General features: G+C 36.0%; 1 protein-coding gene across 4 annotated transcripts in view; it reads right to left on the bottom strand.

The window, feature by feature from the left end:
• LOC134135676 (disks large homolog 2) overlaps positions 1-22638 on the bottom strand; it is a 740305-nt gene that overhangs the window by 383439 nt on the left and 334228 nt on the right. For all 4 annotated transcript variants that reach the window (XM_062567370.1, XM_062567369.1, XM_062567373.1 and 1 more), the window contains 2 exons: positions 20239-20292; positions 745-795 (listed from right to left, as the gene is read on the bottom strand). In XM_062567370.1, the coding sequence (XP_062423354.1) occupies positions 745-795; positions 20239-20292 (105 nt within the window). The remainder of the gene's footprint in view (positions 1-744; positions 796-20238; positions 20293-22638) is intronic.

Consider the following 22638-nt stretch of genomic DNA (forward strand, 5'->3'; position numbering starts at 1 on the left):
ATCTAGTCTTGACCTGGACAGAGAGGAACTTCAGGAAGTTCACCAAGGGCACGTGCAGGGTCCTGCACCTAGGGAGGAATAACCCCAGGCACCAGTACAGGCTGGGGTTGACCTGCTGGAGAGCAGCTCTGCAGAGAAGGACCTGGGAGTGTTGGTGGACAACAAGTTGACCATGAGCCAGCAATGTGCCCTCGTGGTCAGGAAGGGCAATGGTCTCCTGGGGTGCATTAGAAAGAGTGTTGCCAGCAGATTGAGGAAGGTGATGTTGCCCCTCTCCTCAGCCCTGGGGAAGCCATATCTGGAGTATGGAGTCCAGTTCTGGGCTCCTCAGTACAAGAGAGACATGGAGCTACTGGAGAGAGTCCAGAGTGGGGCTACAAAGATGATCAGAGGAGTGGATTAAGATGTTAAGTGTGAAAAGCTTACATACTTCCAGTTCACAACAAAAAGAGAGTTACCAAGTCACATGGGCTCTTCCTAATGAGTAAATTCATAGTTGAGCACTGATGTAATTACAGAAGGGAAAGCATTCTGGATGCTGTTCTGCAAGTGTCTACACCTGAAAGATCTTAAAAATTTGAAAGGTTTATCCTATTGCATTACTCACATTTTGATGCCATAGGATAAATAGTGGAAGTCTTTGTTCAAAATGTAAATGATCTTATTTTTTACCATTTTTAACTTCATAAATATTTGCAACACAGAAAATATTTTTCCCATAAGAAAATAATAAATTACACTTACCCTCTCCAGTGTAATTTCTTCAAATTCATATTCAATTTCTGTTCCATTGACCTAAACAAAATAAAATAAGACAATCCGTTAAATGCACATGAAAGGTATTTTAGTAGGGATATTTTGTAAATATTCCCGTGTTATCAGTTTACAGAAGCACTTTTTTTTTTCAGCACACTTACCAGTCTATCTAAATTATAGAATACTTGGCTTCCTTTTGTCTTTAATGGCATGGAATCAAACCTATAAGCTTGAAGAACAGTAACTGAGCTACCAGATAACTAAATCATTTAAATAATTGGTGTTATATCTGATGCAGTGTGTCTGTGGACTTTGTGCAAATATTTAAAGAGGTAATATTCCATATCAGAAACAGAAGAACTTTTTTTGAAAATTATTCTCACAAATAGAAGAATGATTAATTATTCATCTCCTTGCAAGCTCCAATATACTCCACAGCATAATATGAGACGAGTACTTATGTAAAAACTGCTCACTGATACAGATACGGAAATATATCTTGTTTACTATCTTAACCTAGGGCAAAAAACATGACATAGGACCTTTGCTATAGACAGCTGAATGGCAAAAAGGCACAAAATGTTAATGCAATTCTTACACTGAGTTTCAGTGTCAAAGTAAATTAAACTACAGAATGTAGGGCATCAAAGTGGATTGCACCGGACAAGAAATCTATCAACCAAAGACATGACACTGATTTAAGCAGTACTCTGAAACCTTGTTTTCAGTCTGGCATGGATTTTTCTGTCCCTCTAGGCAACACACTTAATAACCTTTCTTAGTTTCCTCATTTCTTAAATGAGTAGAGAGTTGCATCTGAGAAAGCTACAAAATCTGACTGCATAAGTAAACTGCATAGTAATGAAAGTACTTTCATTATTAAAAACTTTTAGAAGAATTGCTAAAAGCATCCCTTACTAGTCAGAAATTTTTGGATTTTTGCCAGAAAATATTAAAAGCAAATTAAAGATCTTGCCAATAAATCATTGTGTTATTGATGAAAAGACATTTCCTTGAAAATAGTTTTACTTTAATATTTTATTTAATTTATACTTACAGAAAATGAAATGTAGTTTGCAGGAGCAATACTGAGATGAAACATTATGATTGACCTAATCTGGGCAGAAGAATTTTGTATTTTTCCTTCAGATAATCAGTTTGCCACCAACCCCCTTCTAACCCTCCTCAAAATACTGAGGTTTTGACGTTTGTCATGATGTCAAGTGTTGGGGGGGAAAAATGGTCAGAATTATTGCAGGACAAGAACATTCCAACCCTGCTCCCCTGCTACTGCTAAATTCCTATATAAGCTTTCGAGCTGTGATCCAAAAGTACTGTATACAAATCGTTCTTTATCTAGCCAGGCACCTTCCAAACATAATTAGGTACTTCTGTGGTGAATATTATTACGAGATACATATATTTACCAAACAAAAGCATTGTATAAAAGCTACCAAGTATTTAACTTATAGGTAATTCAAGATCTGAAAAACCATGAAATCAGTAATAGAAACACAATCCCCAGAATCTCTGTTCAAAAGGGGAGAAAAGTCCAAGCAAATAAGCCATACTTAACAACAGAACAAAACACAGCATAGATGAATAAAATATTTAATGCATATATAATATTTATACTTCTTACATGACTGCTACCTGGTAATCACATTCCACTGTGCTAAAATCAAAAATGAACATAAATATTCCTATAGGATATTTTCCTGTTCTATATTATCACTTTAATACTTTCTATATAGACTCTTTCATGAATATAGGCAGCTTACTAGGTATGAATAGCTTTATAGCTATTCTATTTTTTGTCCTTTCTTGTCTAATGATAATGAAATCAAAGCTATCTATATGTCTTGGTTTTCATGAATTTCTCTTTTATCTTAGGTTAGTGGAAAACTCTGATCTATGTCTTCAATTCCTCAGTCTCACTCTATAAGGCTGTCTTTGCTTCATTGCTTATAATCACTTATCCTTTCCATTAAAAACTCGTTAGTGCAGCAAAATGGGAAAAAGAGAGACATGAGAAGTGAGCAACCTCTCTAAAAGATGAAAGGAGAAAAAAATAGGCCTAATATCCAACTTATATTTGCACACAAACACTGTCTTGATTACAATAATCTGAGGGGGCTCCTTTTATCACTCCCCGTCATGATTCCACAAAGGTCTTCAGCTCTCCATTAATCACAGCAGAGATCCATTTTCAGGTGCCACAGCAGCATGGATGATATAGATTAAAAGGCTAACTTTGATCTAATTCCTTTTGTTATTTAAGGATAGTTATTTATGTACAGCATTCAGTTCCCCACCCTATCTTTCTTGATGGTTGCTCAGACCCCAACATAGTCACTTCTTAAAGGACAAAAGAAGATCTTGCACCTACCTGGGGCAGGTAGAATGATAATGTATGTAGTACCATTTGTCTGTAGTACAATTATTTCATATTTAGGCTTATTGGCTGCACCTATGCTGCTAAATTATAATCATTATTCAGCCAAATTTCCTTGCTTAAAGCTATCTCTGTTTGGAGCCTACCAAAAAGAAACAGCCAAGGACTGAGCCAGCAGTTAAGCATGAGGAGAATGAAAGGTCCAGTGCTGATACTGGCTTGTCGGTCCTCTTATTTAGCAGAATAAGGACATATCCTCTGTGTTTGTCCATTATAACTGTGGCAGTTCTCTGGCCTGACAAGGCTCGTAAACAGGCTCTTTGTAACAGGAGCTTCTGTTTCTTGCAGTGGGAACCTGTTTCTCTACCGGTCATTGCAAGAGTTGTCCAACTTCTGCTTTTAGATCAGGGTGTAGCAAAAACACACAGCTAAATTTACAATGTCTTATGATTTTAGATAGTTACAAACAAAAACAAAAACAAAAACAAACAAAAAAAAAAAAAAAAAAAAAAACAAACAAACAAAAAAAAAACACCCTGAACAGTTTCATAGGATTCTCCCTTCTCTTCTTCCCAGTTTGTTTGGAAATATTCTTTCTGACTTTCAGGTCCTTGACACCACTGGTAGCACTAGCCTCAGTGAAATGTTGACATCTGTAATGCTGACATGTGAGCTATCATCTAACTCCCTTTATACTCACCTCTAGGTCCTAATTCATTTCATCATACACTAGAAATCTCAGACAATTTGGATGAATATGACTCTTTCCCTGAGTACAAACAAAATCTAAAAACGATGTGTTAGCTGAGCACTTGTCTTGAATCTGATTCCACTGTGGTACTCCTAACTCTAAACTGGTAGCAAAGTCCTACTTAAGGGCTGTCATATCTCTTTCACAATTACACACAAGAAAAAGGTAAGATCTCTGGATTAGCAGCTTTTCCCACAGCCTTTTTTTGGCTGGATCAGTTCCTGGCAGTACATGGACAGCATGATATCCAGCACTGGATCCCAGAAGACCGACTGTCTTGCTCCATGTGGAGCAATTCAGTCTCTCCACTTATCCAGCAGCCCAGAGCCAAAATACACCACTACTGACTTTTACCTCTCTAACACTAATCAGGACACTGATGTCACTTCCTTGGGAAAAGAGTGCTCGGCAGCACCTCTGACAGTAACAGGCCACGGGAAAGGCAGTATCTTTCTCAGTGGACTGTGGGAGAAGTGGGTAAGAAGAGCACAAGTTCAGGGGCATGGAAGAATGTCACCAACCAAGGTCCTTCTTTGAGGCACAGAATCTGGAGGGAGGACACTTCTTGTCCAGGAACATGCTTTATTTTGAGAAGATCACAAAAAATATGGTTGTCCAGAACAAAATACACAAGTAATAAATGAAGAACAGGTCCTCACAGAACCTTTAGAAAACCTCTGAGGGTCTTGATGCCCCAAGGCTGTTCAGCAACAGCATCACCAACATATACACTTCTGGTGAAGGAGGACTTCTCAGTCTCCTGACTTTACACATGATCCAGAGCGTACAGGAGCTGTAAGCTCCTGTACCAGAGGTTATTATAACTAAATTAAGTCCCAATATTTAAAGCAATTGCTTGCAAAAGCAAAGTAACTACTGTCTTGTATTTACAGCCACATCTGTTATACTGGAGGAATCTCCCCAATTTTTAAATAGAAAGCTTCTTTAAGAAAGAGTTGTAATATATGGTAACCATCCAGATGATAGAAATGTTCAAGAGATATAACCTAGTGAAGCTGCAATCACTACCAAACAGCATAACAGACAACCTGTCTTCCTAAGAAGAAAGCAACAGTCATCTGGAGAGGACAGAGATGAACTGCTTGCTTAGAGAGAAATGAGAAATAAGGAACAGATAAAAATAAGTTCTTCGCATACAGTTTTGTCAAAAGTCTGAAATAAATCCCAGCACACCAAAATATGCATCTGAAAACCTCAGATTTGTTTCTTCCTTTCCAAGCAGATTTTTTCTATGACTATCCAGGAACTTTCTTTCATGTTGTGCAGTTTAAGAATGACGTAAGCCACTGAAGCAGTCTGTTAAAGAAATTCAGCTCTACAGAGTTTTATAGATATGTTTTTTTTTTTCTCACAATGATAATTTAATATATTTTTTATACATCTGCAGTGATGTGATACCTTTCTTACTTCTACACATCTACCACTGCATCCATCCATGCAATAAGATAAAGATGTCATCACATTAATTTTAATGATAAAAACTGTACAACAATAGCAGCAATAATATTACCAAAACACTCTTAGAATTTATACAACTGCAGTGTTCTGAGACCACTGCACCTATTCTTTCTAATAAAATGGTATCATCAGAGCTGTTTGTAATGCTTAGTCTTATTTTCAGGAAGAGAATGTTTTGCCTAAAAATTATGTCTGTAGACTTCTATTACAAACAAATTTCCATTTTAATTATATTTAATTGGATATTGTTTTTCAGCTGTCTTCAAGAAATAAGATAGCTTCTACTTTTATTATCATGCATTTATAGTGATTTTTATTCAACAACTAATTTTGTTTCTTTTAGCTGCATGATTTCATCAGTTGCTTAACCACTCAAAGCTCAGCAGAATACAGGATTGGCAAATTCCTGTTGTACAAGTAACCCTAGGACATATTTGTCTTTTAAAGATATCTAACTTGCTGCATTATGAAGGCAGTCCATTTTACATTTCAGAAACATCAAGGCCATTTATATAGTTAAACAGGAGCATGAATTAAAGAGTCCTTCACGATTTCTATTGTATTAACAAGGCCAAAGACCTTTCTTTGTTCAGCCCTTCACAATCTCCAGATGTAGGTTATTTCTTCATTAATTGTCAAAGCTTCTTTACTGTTGTCAAGAAATCCACTGACATCCTTTCAAAAATTTTCAAGAATTGTTTCCTTTCTTTCTGCCTATAAACATACATAAAATAGTCTCCTGTATTCTTTGTTTTCAAATATGATCATTCTATGTTTTCAAAATGTTCTGAAGAAACTGCCAGAAAGTTTTTCATATTGCTTTCTCTATCTAAGAGAAGGAATACATTTTTATCTGCTTTATATCAAGATATCCTGTACCTATTTTTAATCTCAGCACATAATTTACTCCACTTCCTTCCTTCTTTTCCCCTATATTTCCTCTAGGAGACAAGAAAAATGTGTTAAGCTCTTCAGATGAAAATTTAGCATTAAGTAAAGCTTTCTTGTCATAATACAACTGTTTTGGTGTGAAGAAAGAAGAGTGAAAGACTGTATGTTTTTAAGGAAATTTATGCTTTATCAGTAATAGATCTTGCAGTATAGGTGAATGCTTCCACAGAAGCCTATAGAGCAGTCAGCCACCAGCCATTTTACACCATTTAGAGAAGATATCATAACTATCAATATGCCATAAGACATCAATATATATAACATGAGCAAAATGAGCAAAACACAAAATGAGAAAAGCTCCAAGAAGCCAAAAGAGAGCTACAGTGAACACCAGGAAAGATATCCATCAAGTTCATGATCCGTTTGTACTCTTCCCAAAGGCAACTTTTATGGTGATTCTCTTCCTCAGGTGTCTCCTATATCGTTTTTCAGATCTTAATTTCTATTCTACCTCCTTCTTCACTGTTACTGTACTGTACTCATCCTTTCCTACTTTCTCCCTCATTCATTGTTACTCTGTTTTGTTTGCTTGTTTGCTTTAATTCTCTTGCAGAAAACATTCACTTATTCAGTAAGCTTTATCACTGTTCTCTAGCTGTTTTCCAGCTCCCTGTTTTTAATCTTGTCCTACTTCATTTCTCAAATCTTGTTCAGAACAAAATTGTCTTCTATATTCCTGTGTATCCCCATTCCCTAGCACCCCTCATAGCTTCCACATCTCCATCTCGGCCTCTTCCACTTTATCTGATTTTTGCTTACCGCTTCCAAATCTGTTCTTTTCTTTCTAATTCTATATGTACGTGCATGCACAAAGATGCATGTACGTACATATAGAATTAGACATATTTTGTCTAAACACACTTCAGCCAAAGGGTCATTCACAATTGACTTTACACCTTCTAATCATTCCAGCTAAATTTTTAACATAATTGTCTCCCATAACTCCTGTTAAGTGATTCATACATTCTATGCATCTTGAATCCTTTTGTTAATATGCCACTTCTGTGTATCCTTAATTTAAAATCTTAGCCAAATAATGGCTGCTCTTCTGATTTCCCTTGCTTGCCTTGCTTCTCGATTCTTTTCCTTCCTTCAGTGACAATTTAGATCTCTTTTTAGCTGTTCTACCTCTGTACCTCTGTCACTTTCTACTTATCCAAAAAGGCATACACCTTGATGCCCTCCTTCTAAGTATTCCTGTCATTTTATGTTGCTTTTAGATAAAACTCTATCCTTTGGAGCCATCAAACTTTTTTTTTTTTTTTTTTTTTTTTTAATTTTATTTATTTTGCCGTTGGCTATATACATATATATAAAGTGCTTATTGTAATTGTAAACACTCCATACACCTCACTGGGACCCATTGCAGAACTCCCAGACTAATAAGCATAATCCATGGTGCAGCTCAAAGCAGAGATTTATTTCATATGGGGTCACAGAAGCTGGAAATAAAACATCTGTATATGAATACTGTTTAGGCTAGCACTTCCAAGTTGTATGAATTTAGGACCAAAGAAAAGAAAAAAATCTGCAGATTTCACCTTTGGTACTTTTCAACCTTATCTCTTACACTAAGAGAAATTCATGTCCCCTTCTATTAGCTAACAGGTAGATATCTACGTTAAGCAATCATCTAGACATTTCTTTACAGGCACTAGGGAAAGAGAGGAATCAACAGATTTATGATTTGTGTCATCAGTCTCAGACTGCAGATGGAACGGCTGTCTGAGGAACCTGTGTCTCCTCACTGCTGCTATGGGGCCATTTCAGACTTTCAGGATTTGTATCCTAAAAGAATAATTTCCTAAAATGCCAAATATCCTTGCATCTTAAATTTGTAATAGACATTAATGCAGGAATTTCACACAGCACAATTTAGAGAAACAAATACAGTAATTCGTGTCCAAAAAAAATACATTCTCTCTTGCATTGCTGACATTCAGCTTCATACATGCACAGTCACAGCCTACCTTTAATTTTCTTTTATGCTTCTACTGTTACTGACATCCTAATATATGACTAATCATAAACTTTCAATTTGTCAGGATCCTCTGCCTCCAGACCTTTTCAGTTTTGGAGGACAATCCATCGAACTTTTCAACTCACTCTACAGTTCACACATTTCTAGAAGTGCATTTACAATACTGCAGTCTACACAGAGGATACACACAATGGAAAACTGTTGTTGTCTGACCCTATTTCATCAGCTACAATTGTGAAGTACTTGTAACTTGGGACTTACAAGGTTATTTTGCTAATAAATTTTACTAATTTTATTATTTTGTTAAACTTTACTAATATTTAATACTATAGTTTGTACAATTTTATTTGTAACTGTGCTAAGAGTGAGAGTATTTAAAAGATAGAAACTAATACATAAACTCAGGCTTATGAAGACAAATTCATTTAAACACTTGAGATAAAATTTCCTCTTAGTTTTAGGAAGAAATCAATTGCATGCTGGCTGGCAAAAATTTTAGGCAATCAAAGAATAGCAATCACTTAATGTGTTCTTTGATATCCATGACAGATTTTGGGTAGCAATCATATGATGAGGTATAGAATGAAGATACTCCACTTCCTAGGCAAATAAAAAATATAAACAGCATCATCTAATCTTTTGCAACTTGTTAAGTGACAGCTTACTCTGACTCAACATTTCTGCCTAGAACTGTCTCTCCCCATCTGTTTAGCTTTGCGAGTTACTATTCTCTTCCCTGCTCCCCCACCCCATTGCCAGCCAGTGGGCAAACCACAATCGGTGAATTTGCCTTTTTTTTTCTTTTTTTTTCTTTTCACGCGTTAAATCTAGCACAAGTACTGAAAACTAAATTGTACTCTTAGCAACACTGATGCAATCCCACCAGTGTCGCTGGGCTGGTACCAGAGTAGCTAATGTTACATTTATCCACCTGTGGACATGCTGCCTGCAGGAGGGAGCAGGATCTGAAAAGGGAAACAAAATACTCACATAACCAATAGTAATGAATAATAAGGAATATTCTCATGAAGATCACATGCATACATTTATAAACAAACATTTGTGTATTCTATATGAACAGCTTTTTATGCATAAGTTACCTACTTTATCTATATATATATATATATATTTTTTTTACAGTGACTGAAAGGTTCACCTCTTCTCTTAATCTTGGAGGAGATTTTAGTGCATGTACAGGCAAGAAGTCAGAGCCCTCCTCGTTCTATTGCTAAGAACATAAAAGACCAGCTCCTTGATATCCAATTAATTTTGCTACAGGGAAAAAAAAAAAAAAAAAAAAAAAAAAAAAAAAGCAATCTGAATGTCTAAGCCAAATTCAAAGCTGTTTTCTATTCTCTCTTACAGGTTCCAGGAAACAAAAATCAATGTCGCTGTTGTTCACAGGGATTAGCAATGTACGTCCTGAGAAGCAGCTAATACTGCATGACTTATCATCACCCGTCACAATCTAAGCTCAGCCAAAATTCAGAAAATTTTTTCAAATGTTTCTCAGCTGTCTTGGTAGGATAAACATCACATCAGTCTAACAGATATTTCGTCTACTTAAATCTAAAGAGGAAAGAAGAAAAAAAACATCCATTTCATTTCCAATACCAAAGATGAAATCCTGAAAGGAGAATCTTAATGTTGTTTTTGAAATACTTTCTGTGCACTATTCCAAAAACAAGGGATTATACTTCTAAGGTTACTTGCTAACTGCTACCATATATAACAGCAGAGATGCTTCGCTGAAGCATTAAGAAGACAAAAGAAAGCTTGAGAAAAATGCTGACACATGATGCTCCTTAGAACAAGTTATTCTACTGCATAATAAATTCCCTCAAATTAAGAAACCATTGCAAAAAACAGTTAGCAAAAAAAAAATCTAATATTTTAATATACGAAAATACACTATTGCAACATAGAAACAAAACTTTGAAAATGTTTACCCTTTTATTATGCAACACCACTTAAAATAGTCAAGTATTGCTTTATCCCTTTTCAGAAGTAAGCAATAATTTGTATACTTCAGGTAGTATTTTTAGTATTTCCTCCATAGGTTTCCTGAAACACTAAACCTTATGATTTCCATATCTAATCAGCAAACTCTACGCTAGAAGAGATTTTGATAATATTCTGTTTCATATCTCACCATTACATAATAAAGTTAGGTATCAATGTAGTGTAATAAAGTGCTGTGGCCAGTGATTATTATACATAGTTTTGTATATATTATATCTGCTGGCCATGGAACGCTCTGGTCACCTCAGTGCTATTGAACAGGCGTTCCTGGGCTCGACTAGACTGCATATGAGACCGACGGGTCTGCTCTGTAGATATTACAGAAGACAATTTCCACGTTCAATAGATGTTTATTTGAGGCAAAGAAATACCAATCACTTAATTTTCAGGATTACATTTGTTTCTACCTCATCTTTGATTTGGAGAATGCTATTCATGCACACATTTTGCAAGGACTGTAAATTTTGGTTAAAAAAAAAAAAAAAAAGACTGTTTAACTTTGCAAGTTTGTATTCATTGCTATGTATCTTCTACATTCCCCAAAGAAGAAAGATTAAAGGGTGACAGAAAGAGCAACTTCTGTAATCTTTTTGAATCAATCTTCAATAAGAGTGGGCAGAAATGGATAGAAAGAGATCTGAAAATAAGGAATGAGACTTGAACTATATATAAGGCCACACTATTTACAATGTTAAAGTTTTAACTTCTGTAAAGCAGGTGGCTGCCTGCAAAGAATAATTTAACTAAGTTTTAGAAACAACCAAATATCACAGTGATGTGGAATTCAAGAACTAGGTAGAAAGTCAGGTATCATCTATTGTCTTCCAATAGGCCTGGATAAAGAGATAAATTTCACTGAGACAGACATAATTGAAAGGCTGGTGTCCAGCTCTGGATAAAGACCAAGTTATTTATGAGCTTGGTCTACTGAAGTCACGAGAATGGCTCCCACAGTCTGAAGTCAAGTTGGAAAGATGGACATTTTTTCAACAGCATCAAGTCATTTGAATAAAATGTACCATAAAGTAGAATATATTTGTGTCCTTCTACACAGAAATCAAATGCCTGGAGAAGAAAAAGTATTTCTCTGGCTTATTTTACGAACAAATTTCAAAGTAATACACAAAGCCTCTGTAAAGAAATAAAACAGCACTGAGAGCATCAAGTGCAAAGTGTGTTTGTGCTCTACTGAGGCAATAACAACAAGAAGTCATATGGAAAAATGGAGGCTTTAGAAATTTTTAGAGTAGAGTTTTTTAGAGTTTAAAATCACTATAAAGGTAAGAAAAATCAGCTTCTATCATAAAGGAAGATGATGGTGAAGTCATAGTGATTAACTAAACTTACATGGCACAAGTTACTTGAAAAATGATTACAGCTGAATTATTATAGCAAATCATTGATAAATCATATATATCAGTGGTTTCAGGATAAACTCAGAGTACTGTGTTCACCTTTACATCACCTGTGCAAATTTAAAGTCCTAAATGTGGACATTATAGAAGACTGATTTTGTTATAATTGCACAGTGTCCCAATCAAGCTGCATAAAGAATGAAACAAACATCACATCCAGTTGCCAAAACCCAATAAAGTTGTCTGCCAAGCTAATATGAAGAATGATATATACAAATAATACATGGCTAAAAAGAATCAAGGTTTTAATCTACTTCCATCTTCATGGAGAACAACTTACAAGCCCAAATCACTGTGCAGCCGATTGCTTATGTTAATATAGAATACAAAACCAATTGCACCTCAGTTACCATTTCTTATTATAAACAAGCTCCAGAAAGTGAAAATTATCTCATGTAGGCATCTTTACTTTTTATTATCCTCAAACTAAGCCAATCTTCTACAGAAAATTAAGAGAGTAGTGATTCTTAAGATCAAGAAAATACAGATTTTATGTAATATATATATATTTGTTACTATATGCAGAGCTAGGTTGTCTAAACACTGATTAAAATATAATTTACTATTGAGGCCAATTCATTAGTTCAATGCATTAAAAGTGGCATGATTTTTTATTATGCAAAATGTGGAAATGGGTCACTTAAAATGTTCCAACACAGTCAACACTGACAGTTTCCAAAAGTGGGGGCTTTGCTCCAAAACCTTTCTTGAACAGGGCTGAAGGCTTTATGGCATAGAGCAACTGGCTACCAATAAGGAAAAATGAGAGGGAACATAAATGGTTAACTTTGCATTTTTTAAAGCAAAAAAGGTGTTTGCTCAGATTTATATTGCTATGTGAAAGGAGTAAGAACATACTGCAGGTATTCTAAGATTTTTAACAAGTTAACCTAAATAAGGTGAATCAACCCTCCTGTAAGAACCGCAGTGGATACTATTAAGTGCAATATATAAAAGATTATGATGAGAGGGAACTTTTTCTCTCTGATGTTGTTACTAATGTTGCATTATATACTGCCAAGATAACAGCAAGCTTGCCTTGGCTGCACTTAAAAAGGTACTGTATAAAGTGAAACATAAATCAAGTCTAGGCATAAAAAATAAATAGCCTTGAACTTACCAAGGTTTCTCTTGCAAATAAATTGAGGATATATCTCATCATAAAGTACAGAAGCTTCACAGAAATTAAGTCCTTCCATTAAAATATGAAACCAACAATTTCTTTTCCACTGTTTACCCAAATTAGTTTTCTATACAAGACTGAATAGTTACTTTCTCTTCTCAGGTTATCTGAAGTCAAAGGAATACTAATATCACTGACAACAGCATTCTAAATTTTTCTTAATATTTGAGACCCTCCAAAATTCATATATTACAGTAAAGCTCATTCTTCCTTCTATATAATTAAAACTAGTAAGATAATGACATTTCTACTAAGTTACCTTTCACTTTTGAAAGCATCCTTCAGTTAACTTCAACACCTTTCTGATACATTGAAATCTATCTGGTTAAGTGCCGTTGTCTCCATTCATATAAACTTACAGATAAAGTAGTTGTTCACTTGCATTTTCTGTAATCATGTCCCAGTTCAGTTAAGAACTATGACTTCCTGACAGAGTAATTCAGATACAGCTATGGCCATGAAAAAATAGCCTCATATATACCTACTTGAAGAACTTTACCAATTGCTTAAAAATATTTCTCAGTTACGCCTTTTATACAGAAGAATAAAAACTTGAAGGAACGGACACATTTACAGGAAACAATGAGTTTGATGACTGGAGACTATAGATTATACTATAAAAGCATATTTTCAAGATGTCATGTTAGCCACTGGATCCTTGTAAATCCACAGACCCTACAGGTTTCAGCTGACTGCTAAAAATCCAGTAACACTAGCTATGGGCTTGTGGTGTAATATATCAAATGTGACACAAAAGCAGAAGATAATTCAAGGTCAGCGAGAGCAACACAAAAACCAATTCAAACTACATTTAATTTAGGTCAGTTCGGGCCATGAAATTCTAGGCTGACTCAAATCTGTAATTGGTACAAATAACTCTAATATAGGCACAGTCTGCTCTGAATTCTGCAGTACATGTTCGCCTCTCGGACAGGTTCTCTCGGTTGAATTAAAGACAAACCATAGTTGGACATAATGTGTGCATGTATATATATACACACATACACATGCACACATACACATTATGTACATATTAATGTATGACTTTTCTCCAAGCGATGTAAATAACTGATTGGAGCGGTTCCTTGCTGGCCTCCTCACAATACAACAGCTTAGGCTACACGGATCAGAAGCGCAGTCCAACAGGAGCGGGGTCACAGAGCAGAATAGCTACGAAAGCAAAGCACTGCGCCTCTGCAACAGGTTTTAATCCAGACTAGCTCCAGCGTGGTCCGAAGGAGCGACTATCCATTAGTGGTCTGAGGAACTCAAAAGCACATCTTCCTTTTTTTTTTTTTTTTTTTTTCTTTTTTTTTCCCTCAGGAAGACCATTCTTCATGATCTCCAGCATGCAAACTAAAGTCTGGTAAATTAGCACAACCAATAAATTTTCTTCTAATGCATACACATGACCTGAACAAAAATGCTAAGGTATATGCACTCCAGGTGGTGCAAATAAGAGTATGAAGCATCACTTATCCACGTTCTCTGCTGTGGTTACCTGAAGCAGGAGGAACACAGACATGTGTATGGACTATACTATTTATAATTCAATAAGCACCTTTCCCCCGGTGTGTTAATGGCAGTCTCCATCAAACATCCACAGAAAGAGCTTCTTAATTGAATCTAAAGGCCAAAGTAATTCACAGGTAATTGCAAATTGAAAGTATTATAAGTCTGCAGAATAAAAGTGTCAGGGCATAATTAGATGCATAGCCAAGGAATGCTTAACACGATGGATTGACAAGACATTGATATTTACACCAAGAGCCAGACACAGTTAAGGTTTTCTTTTGATTTGTTATGTAATATGTAAGATATGTAGCTATCAAATATACAAGGCAGTGATCATTCCTGAGGAAATGAAATTTCCCTAAATCTTAAAATTGTTTTAATTTAAAAAGGTGCTTTCTACCCTGGTTAAAGAATAGAGTGTTGGCAGCAGGTGGAAGGAGGTGATCCTGCACCTCTACTCAGCCCTGGTGAAGCCTCATCTCCAGTAATGTGTCCAGTTCTGGGCTCCCCAGGACAAGACACACATGGAGCTACTGCAGAGAGTCCAGTGTAGGGCTACAAAGATGCTCAGAGGGCTGGAGCACCTGCCCTACGAGGAACGGCTGCGAGAGCTGGGCCTCTTCAGCCTGGGGAAGAGAAGACTGAGGGGGGATCTTATCAATGTGTACAAGTACCTGAAGGGAGGGTGTCAAGGGGACGGGGACAAACTCTTTTCAGTTGTCCCGTGTGACAGGACAAGAGGCAGTGGGCAGAAATTGAAGCACAGGCAGTTCTGCCTGACCGTGAGGGGGAATTTCTTCCCTGTGAGAGTGACGGAGCCCTGGACCAGGTTGCCCAGAGAGGTTGACCCTCTAGGTGACCCTGCTTAAGCAGGGGAGTTGGACTAGATCATCTCCAGAGGTCCCTTCCAACCTTACTGATTTATGATTTTATGATTCTATGACATATATGATGAGGCTTAAATATTCAAAATTGCCTTGAGAATATAAGAGAGAAGCCCAATAAAAACAATGAAATTTTTACTCCTAAATCACTTCTACGCTTTCTGTAAAGATATTCCATTCTAAACTGGTATATTTTAAAACAAAAGGTATGAAATACACTGGTTTTCAGGAATAAAACAAACGGATATGAAATAGAGTCAATCTGATCCATTTTGTACCTTTGCTTTGGGTTTCGGAGCACAAGAAAGCATCCTTAATGTTACTACTACTCATCAGGCTAAAACCCATTCAAGTCCTCAGGTGGCAGGATAAAAATTCTTCTGTTAACACAGATTTCCGGGGGAATTATTTTATGTTAATTTATCAGTTTTCTGTTGTATAGTATATTTTCATTAGTGTTCTCAAAGTATTTTACAAATCTGAATTAAATCAATCTTCATAATGCTGCTATTATAAGAGAAAAATCACTTAGCCCACTGCTCAAATGGCGACACTTAGAGCATAGCAGCTATTACTACAGCAAACATCACTGTGAAACTAATTCAAGGGCCAAAGCAGAAAAAACAAGCCAATGCAACTTTTAAGTGCTAGCACAGAGCTTCTTCCGATATAGTTTTTCCAGCGTAAGACTTATTAACTGACAGAATGAGAGATGAGTATGAAAAACAAAGAAAGCATTGTTTCTTAAAATGGAAAAGATTAAACATTTGAGATGGTAAGACATTAAATTTATTCGATATGTCACCTTTGTAATTAGCTTCATCACCGTTTGGGAAATTAATTATTTTAGAGTCACAGAGAAAAGAGAAAAAAAAAATAAACACTCATTTATTCAAGAATCCTACCTCTAAGAACTATTGAGCTTTGTAAAATTTATGATCCTAGCATCTTTAGCCAAAGAAGGACTTCTTTTTACACCCCAATATCAATCTGCTGAAATATCCAGTTATGACTTGTAGTTATAGGTGACGTTTTATATTCATTATGCAATGCCACATGACATGCTTTATTTTAGAACTCCATAAAGCCACCTCCCTCCTCCAGTCTGCTTCCCCAGGGCTAGACAGCACCTACTCAGCAAAAGCCTTCAGAGCACTGACTGTTTCTCAGAAATTCCTTACTTTTCCCCTTCCTTTTCTTATAATAAAAACAAGAAGAATTTATTTTTCTCAGTAGAATTTATTTAAACCTCCTTGTACCACCTTTCATGTGCTAAGTTCAGGTTTGCTGGCAGACTTGGGCAACAGAGAAGAGAGGTGAGGATTTTTCTCAGACCCCAGTCCCAGCATCACCAAAAGGGCTCCCTAAACAGGGATGCACCAAAAGGGTCACACAGCCAGGTACAAGTAACACAATCCAAAGATTTGGTTATAACTCCAAAAAATATAACCTAACTTCCGTGGGAAACAACTTGAATGTGTCTGCAGCAGCATAGATTAGCATTAATAGCAAATCATTAATAATAATAATGATTTGGAAGAACATTAATAGAACATTAATAGCAAATCATTAATAATAATAATGTTTTGGAAGAGCAGTTGGAGAGTGAAGAAATATGAGGAATCCATTAGGAGCAAAAGGAGCATAAAGTACGTCCTCCTCTAGCTCTGAAAAGTGTGATGGGAGCAGGGAGAAGAAGCAAACAATCAGGGTACCAGAGCAAATTTAGACTAACGAGATACAAAGACAAAAGCAAATGCATCTTAAAACAAAATTCCATTATAAATTAAATACAAAGGTCCATATCAACTTCTGCAAGTGATGCAGCAAAACTGGCATCAGTTAGTTTTAACTTAATTCTACAGCAGTTCAGAAAGCAAAAAAGAAATAACTAAGGCTTATTCTGTGCAATAGGGTAATTGAGATGATTCATAAAGTATTAAATTAATGGTTCTCATTATACAAAAAGATCTAAAATTTACAGCCAAAGAATAAAGAACAAGTAAACTCCCACAAATGTTTAATTGTGCTTAAAACACCACAAAATAATCCATTTTGTGCTATGAAACTTCCTATCAAATTTACTTCCCTGACTAAAGCTTGGCAAGCCAAAGGTTTTCCAAGTCACTGAACCTAAAAAAGAGCTAATTAGCTCTTTCTTCTATTATTTCCTGCAGGTCCAAGCTATAAATGTACGATATAATAAGGCCTTTTCCTTTATCTCATTTAGGAAAAGCATATTGATGAAGAATGATTCCTCACGAGATGATTTTTTTTTTCAAACTGTTGAGTTAAAAGGCCTGTAAGTTTTGCAGAATGCCAACAGTACCAAAAGTTTTAACTGTATCAGTAAAAATAATTAACACGTTAGGGAGACAAATAGGGAGTTTACCAATGGTAAAAAGGAAATTTATATTTGGCAGATGACTAGAAACATTACATTTGAAAAAGCTTTATGAATACTGGTCATCGTGGTGAGGTCCCCTCCTTCTGCTAGAAAACATTCAGGGATTTTCGGAGCAAGGTGGGATGGACTATTCAGAGCACTAATATTGAAATAGAAATGCACTAAAGGTACCTTCAAAGTCCACTTATGAGAAAAAACAGTGAGAAAGTTTTCTTGTGCTGGTGAGCTAGCAACTAAATCAAGGAATTTGCCAGAGAAACATTCACCAGGGATGTTCCTAGGCATTTACATCCTTGCTTTGGGGTATATATGGAAGTCCTGACAATGATGAAAATGTAGGTACTCAACTCATATTCAAACATCAAAATAATAATAATAATAATAAAATTTAGCATTCTGTCACCTCCTTGAGCTGCCTTATCTGGAAAGCCAGTTTAGGACCTATCTGCTAACATATATTCCCTTTAAGATAAATGACATGATGATAGGTGCATTATTACAAACTGGTACAGCTCATCCAGTTTTGGAGGCGGGTTCTTCTGTCTTTCCCAGTATTTTACAGAGACACTAAGCCTCACTGTCACCTACGCTGGATTACAGGGCAAGGGTGCCTGTAAGCCTGGGCCAGGAGGGGAAGCACACAGAAGCGAACGTGCGTGGCTATCTGGCCCAGCATTTTCCCAGCTGAGGAAATACCAGAAAACTGAACAAAACTATACAAAATTGAAATGCTCGTGAGAGCTGAAATGAGAACCCAGGTCTCCTAACCCTCTCTTCCAAGTATTAGGCCGGAGGGGGAGGTTTTTCTGTATATTTGCCTGTTTATCTCATTTCGGAGAGTGTTCAAGCGTGCACATCCTGATCAGAAAGAAAAGCCTATTGGCAAAGCAAAGATCGCACATCCTGTGGGGCACTGCGTTGGCCTGGGATCAGCCTCCTAGTTTCACCTTGACATTTCCTACTGGTGAGCCTAAACAGGTCCTTCTTTGGTAGCTCTGAGGTGTCCCATTTCTAAGGGACATAACTCGCCCCATGAATTGCGTAAGAGCAAGGTGACTAATTCAGAATCGTCTATTTTTAAAACAAGCACCTTCTGCTTATTTATCTAATGCACATCATGTGTTGGAGATTAAAATATAGCCCACAGTTACTTTTCACTCTACTATCAATATTTCTCTTTAAAGTATTTTGTTGTTTTGTTGTCTTTTTTTAATGAAAGAAAAGAGATACCGATATAAAATTGGTATAAAAATGTATAAGCATTGATAGATTGTGTTACAGGAATAAATCCTGTTGACTTGTCACTAGTGCATCTGTACTCAGGGCTTCTAACACTGTAACTATAGCTACAGACTGTCCAGGGTCCTGCTCTGGCACTGGAAATGAGAACTGGGGCTCCCTCTTGGTGGAAACCAGACAAGAATAACTATAAAATGTCTCATTAAAATGGAAGAAAAGCCAGACCTATAGGAGGTGAGACCTGAATGGAGATTTCTGATGTTGGAAACAAAAAGAGACTTTAAAAAAGGGAGTCTGTTAAGAAAAGTGAATGCAAACGAACACAGAAATTTGACTTCACTTTCCATCCTTTCCAATAGTTATAATTCCTAGCAAAGGTACTAAATTCTCTTCTGCTTTCAACCAGTGTCGTTCTTCTAATCACTCTTGGCTGTGGGCCTTATGCTCTGCACAATAATTTTTAAGTTTATGAACTGTCCGGAACAAATAAGCTGGCAAAGACAACTCCTATTAAGCCTTGATATTTTTCTAAAGGACAGAACTCAGCAATATGATTGGTTCTTTGGAGAAATAACTAATTACCTTAATGCATGGGAATCGCAGGAAACAGATGTGGACAAAAAAATGGCAGGTGAGGGATGTTAATTGGGAACTTTAAAAAGATAACCAGGAGTAGAGTGAGGAGAAAGATTAGATACTGACTGGCTAGCTTTCTAGTATTTACTTGCTATTTACTAGCATTTAAGTTTGATACTCTCTTTATTATGCATCTTCTTTGTCTTTCTCTGCTCTTTATTTTCCGCTGTAGTTGCTTTTGCAGTATAAAAATGACAATGTTATCAAATGCTTGAAGAAAAAGAGAGGTTTTCACTGCACCATTTGAATATTATAGTGTTCATTTAGATATCTTCTTAATAAACTAGAAAGGCGCTTGATGCTCTGAAAAGGGAATCTTCATGCTTTATGTGACCGGCAAGGAGGAACGACTTAATGAACCCACAGTATTTTTTGAAAAATGGTAGTTTTAGCAAGTTACAATAACTGCATTGAAGTCTGAACTAAAAATTATGCACACGTAATGTACTATAATCCACCTGAGTGTAATTGCCATTCCTGATTTATTCTTCTGCAAAATAATTAACTATGTAACTCTAAAAGACACAATTAATTGCATGATTTATTTATAATTTCTATCCAATAATGAATAGATTTTTTGTGTGAAAATAAACAATAACTGATTATAAGAAAATTAATACTTACATAAGGGATTGTGTCCAAGGTATCTGTGTTGACAATTATAGGGGCAGGGCTTGCCTGAAAGGGAAAAAAAAGAGGAAAACAACTTCAAATTTCTGAAATTCTTTCATATTGAAATGTCTCTAATGATACATTAACAGTCTAACAGCCTAGCATCCCACTGAACTCACATTGCACATAACTTTGGGTACTGTTCAGTCAACTGAAGGATGGAATAAAATATTACAAACCTCCAACTCACAGCTCAATGTGTTCTTTTTCACTGCATTAGGCTTTGGTTCACAACTTGAATATATAATAAATAGTGGTTCACTTTTGAGTAAAACTGTAAGGAACAAAGTATTCATCTCAGAATCAGGGGACTTTGGGGGTGAGAGGTTCCATTTCCTCTATTTTACAAGTTCACTTTTTGTGTTTGAGCAAAACGAAGATTATCAGCTGATCTTTGCAGAGGACAAAAGCAAACATTTTACATGTTTCTACTACTTACATATACAGTATAAATATCATATTTGCATGCATACAGATACTACATATTTATATCCAAGCTATATACACCCTGCATGACTCACAAGCAACAGGTATAACTCAGCTGATGCTTAATTTGAAATATTAACCTGGTTTATAAACAATTGTGAATTTGTAAAGCTGCCCAGCCTGATCTTTGACTTACTGATGAAACCTACATCCAACTTTCAAGCCCCTTGAAACACTGTAAGGTCTTTGCCTTCCTACGCTACGGCTCAGCCACCAGAATTCAAAGCTGAGCTCCAATTCGGCCTGGCTGTGTAACCTCAGCTGACTCCTGTGGAAACTGCGATGTAAAAAAACTGGGCAGAGCCACACACTGTACGTAAAACGGCAGATGGAGGCAGGGTTCAAGGATTCAAGAGGAAAAACATCACCGTGAAAAGTTTCAAAATTCAAAAAGAGAGGAATTTGGAAGAAGAACATCAAGAACATCAGAAGAACTTCAGAAACATCAAGACCAGCCCACTGCAAAGAGGAAAGGAGGGCAACCTTTCCCCACCTCCCTGATGCCTGCAAAGGCTCTCCAGGTGTCTTATGAAGCTGAGGAGTATATTAATACATTATAATGTGCTGACTAAGCTTGTTGGTCCTATTTACCCGTTCTGTGTATTAGCCAGTGAACAGCTTTATACTTTAAGGTTGTGTATAGGCTGCAGAGTCCCTTTATGCACACAGGGAAGGCTACGGAGCTCTTGAAAAACAGCGATCAGGTTTCTACTATCCAATATTCACTGCAGTATTTTAAAACCTAAAAGAAATGTAACCCGGATAAAGAATGTAACATTAGTGCAGCAGCTCAAATGTTTTCAGAGTATCACAGTTTCTTTCAAATTTTTGATGTAGTTATTATTATAAGATAATTCTGTCTTCAAAGAAATTGCACATTAGAGCACAACAGCTACTGATGATTAGTATCATTATTTCTTTAGGACCACACGACTGTGCAAGCCATGAACAAAAGCTGAAAAGAAAACACATGGAACTTGGTGTGCTGAAATATGTTTCATGAAATGTATCAGTTATCATGGCAGTGCATAAAATATTAAAGATAGGCAGTATCTGAAAAGATATTTTATATCCATGCTTAGTTATTTTCCTTTTATCACATAACACCAGACAGTCTGAAATGATAAATAAAAGCTGAAGGCCCAATTTATTGTAATAATTTCAGTTTTAGGCATACAGAAATGATTTATAAATATATTATCACTGAAAGTTAAATATAGAATACTTTTGTTTTTATTCTTAGCTTTTACTTACATGCATATTTAGTGCAATACAGTTAAAGACTGTTACCTCTGTTACATAAAGAAAAAAAAGATTTTTGATGATATTCTGTTGTCTCTACTAAATTTTGACTTTCATTCATTTTGATCATTTCTAATTATTACATACTATGAGAAGCTCTACTACCGAATATAAACAGTTTGTAATTTTCTGAATGTATTTTTCCAGTGCTTTATAAAACAGTATCTATTAAAATAATCGCCATTTTTCAGAAGTCAGTTTCTGAAGCATTCTAATATTATAACTGATAATTCCTAATTCAACTTAAGAACAAATCACTGTATTCACTTCACATTTTCCAGAAATCAAGCTAAACATATTTCTGAATCAAAAAGTAGTAATGATGGGGACGTCATAAAACAGCAATAGTTAGGGGATGAGGAAAACTCAATTGCTCCTTTATTCCCTCTTACGAGCAGCACCTGCTCACCTCTAACACTGATTATTCACCTTCAGGAGAACTACAGACAACCATCTTGAGAGAAATAGGAAAGCCTTCAACCTTGAAACCAGAGTCATACTAAGAACATGCTCCGACTTATGTTGGGAATTCAAGATTTCTTTCTCCAGTACAATTGTTTATAA

Source organism: Rhea pennata, chromosome 1 (assembly GCF_028389875.1).
Source record: "Rhea pennata isolate bPtePen1 chromosome 1, bPtePen1.pri, whole genome shotgun sequence".
NCBI lineage: Eukaryota > Metazoa > Chordata > Aves > Rheiformes > Rheidae > Rhea > Rhea pennata.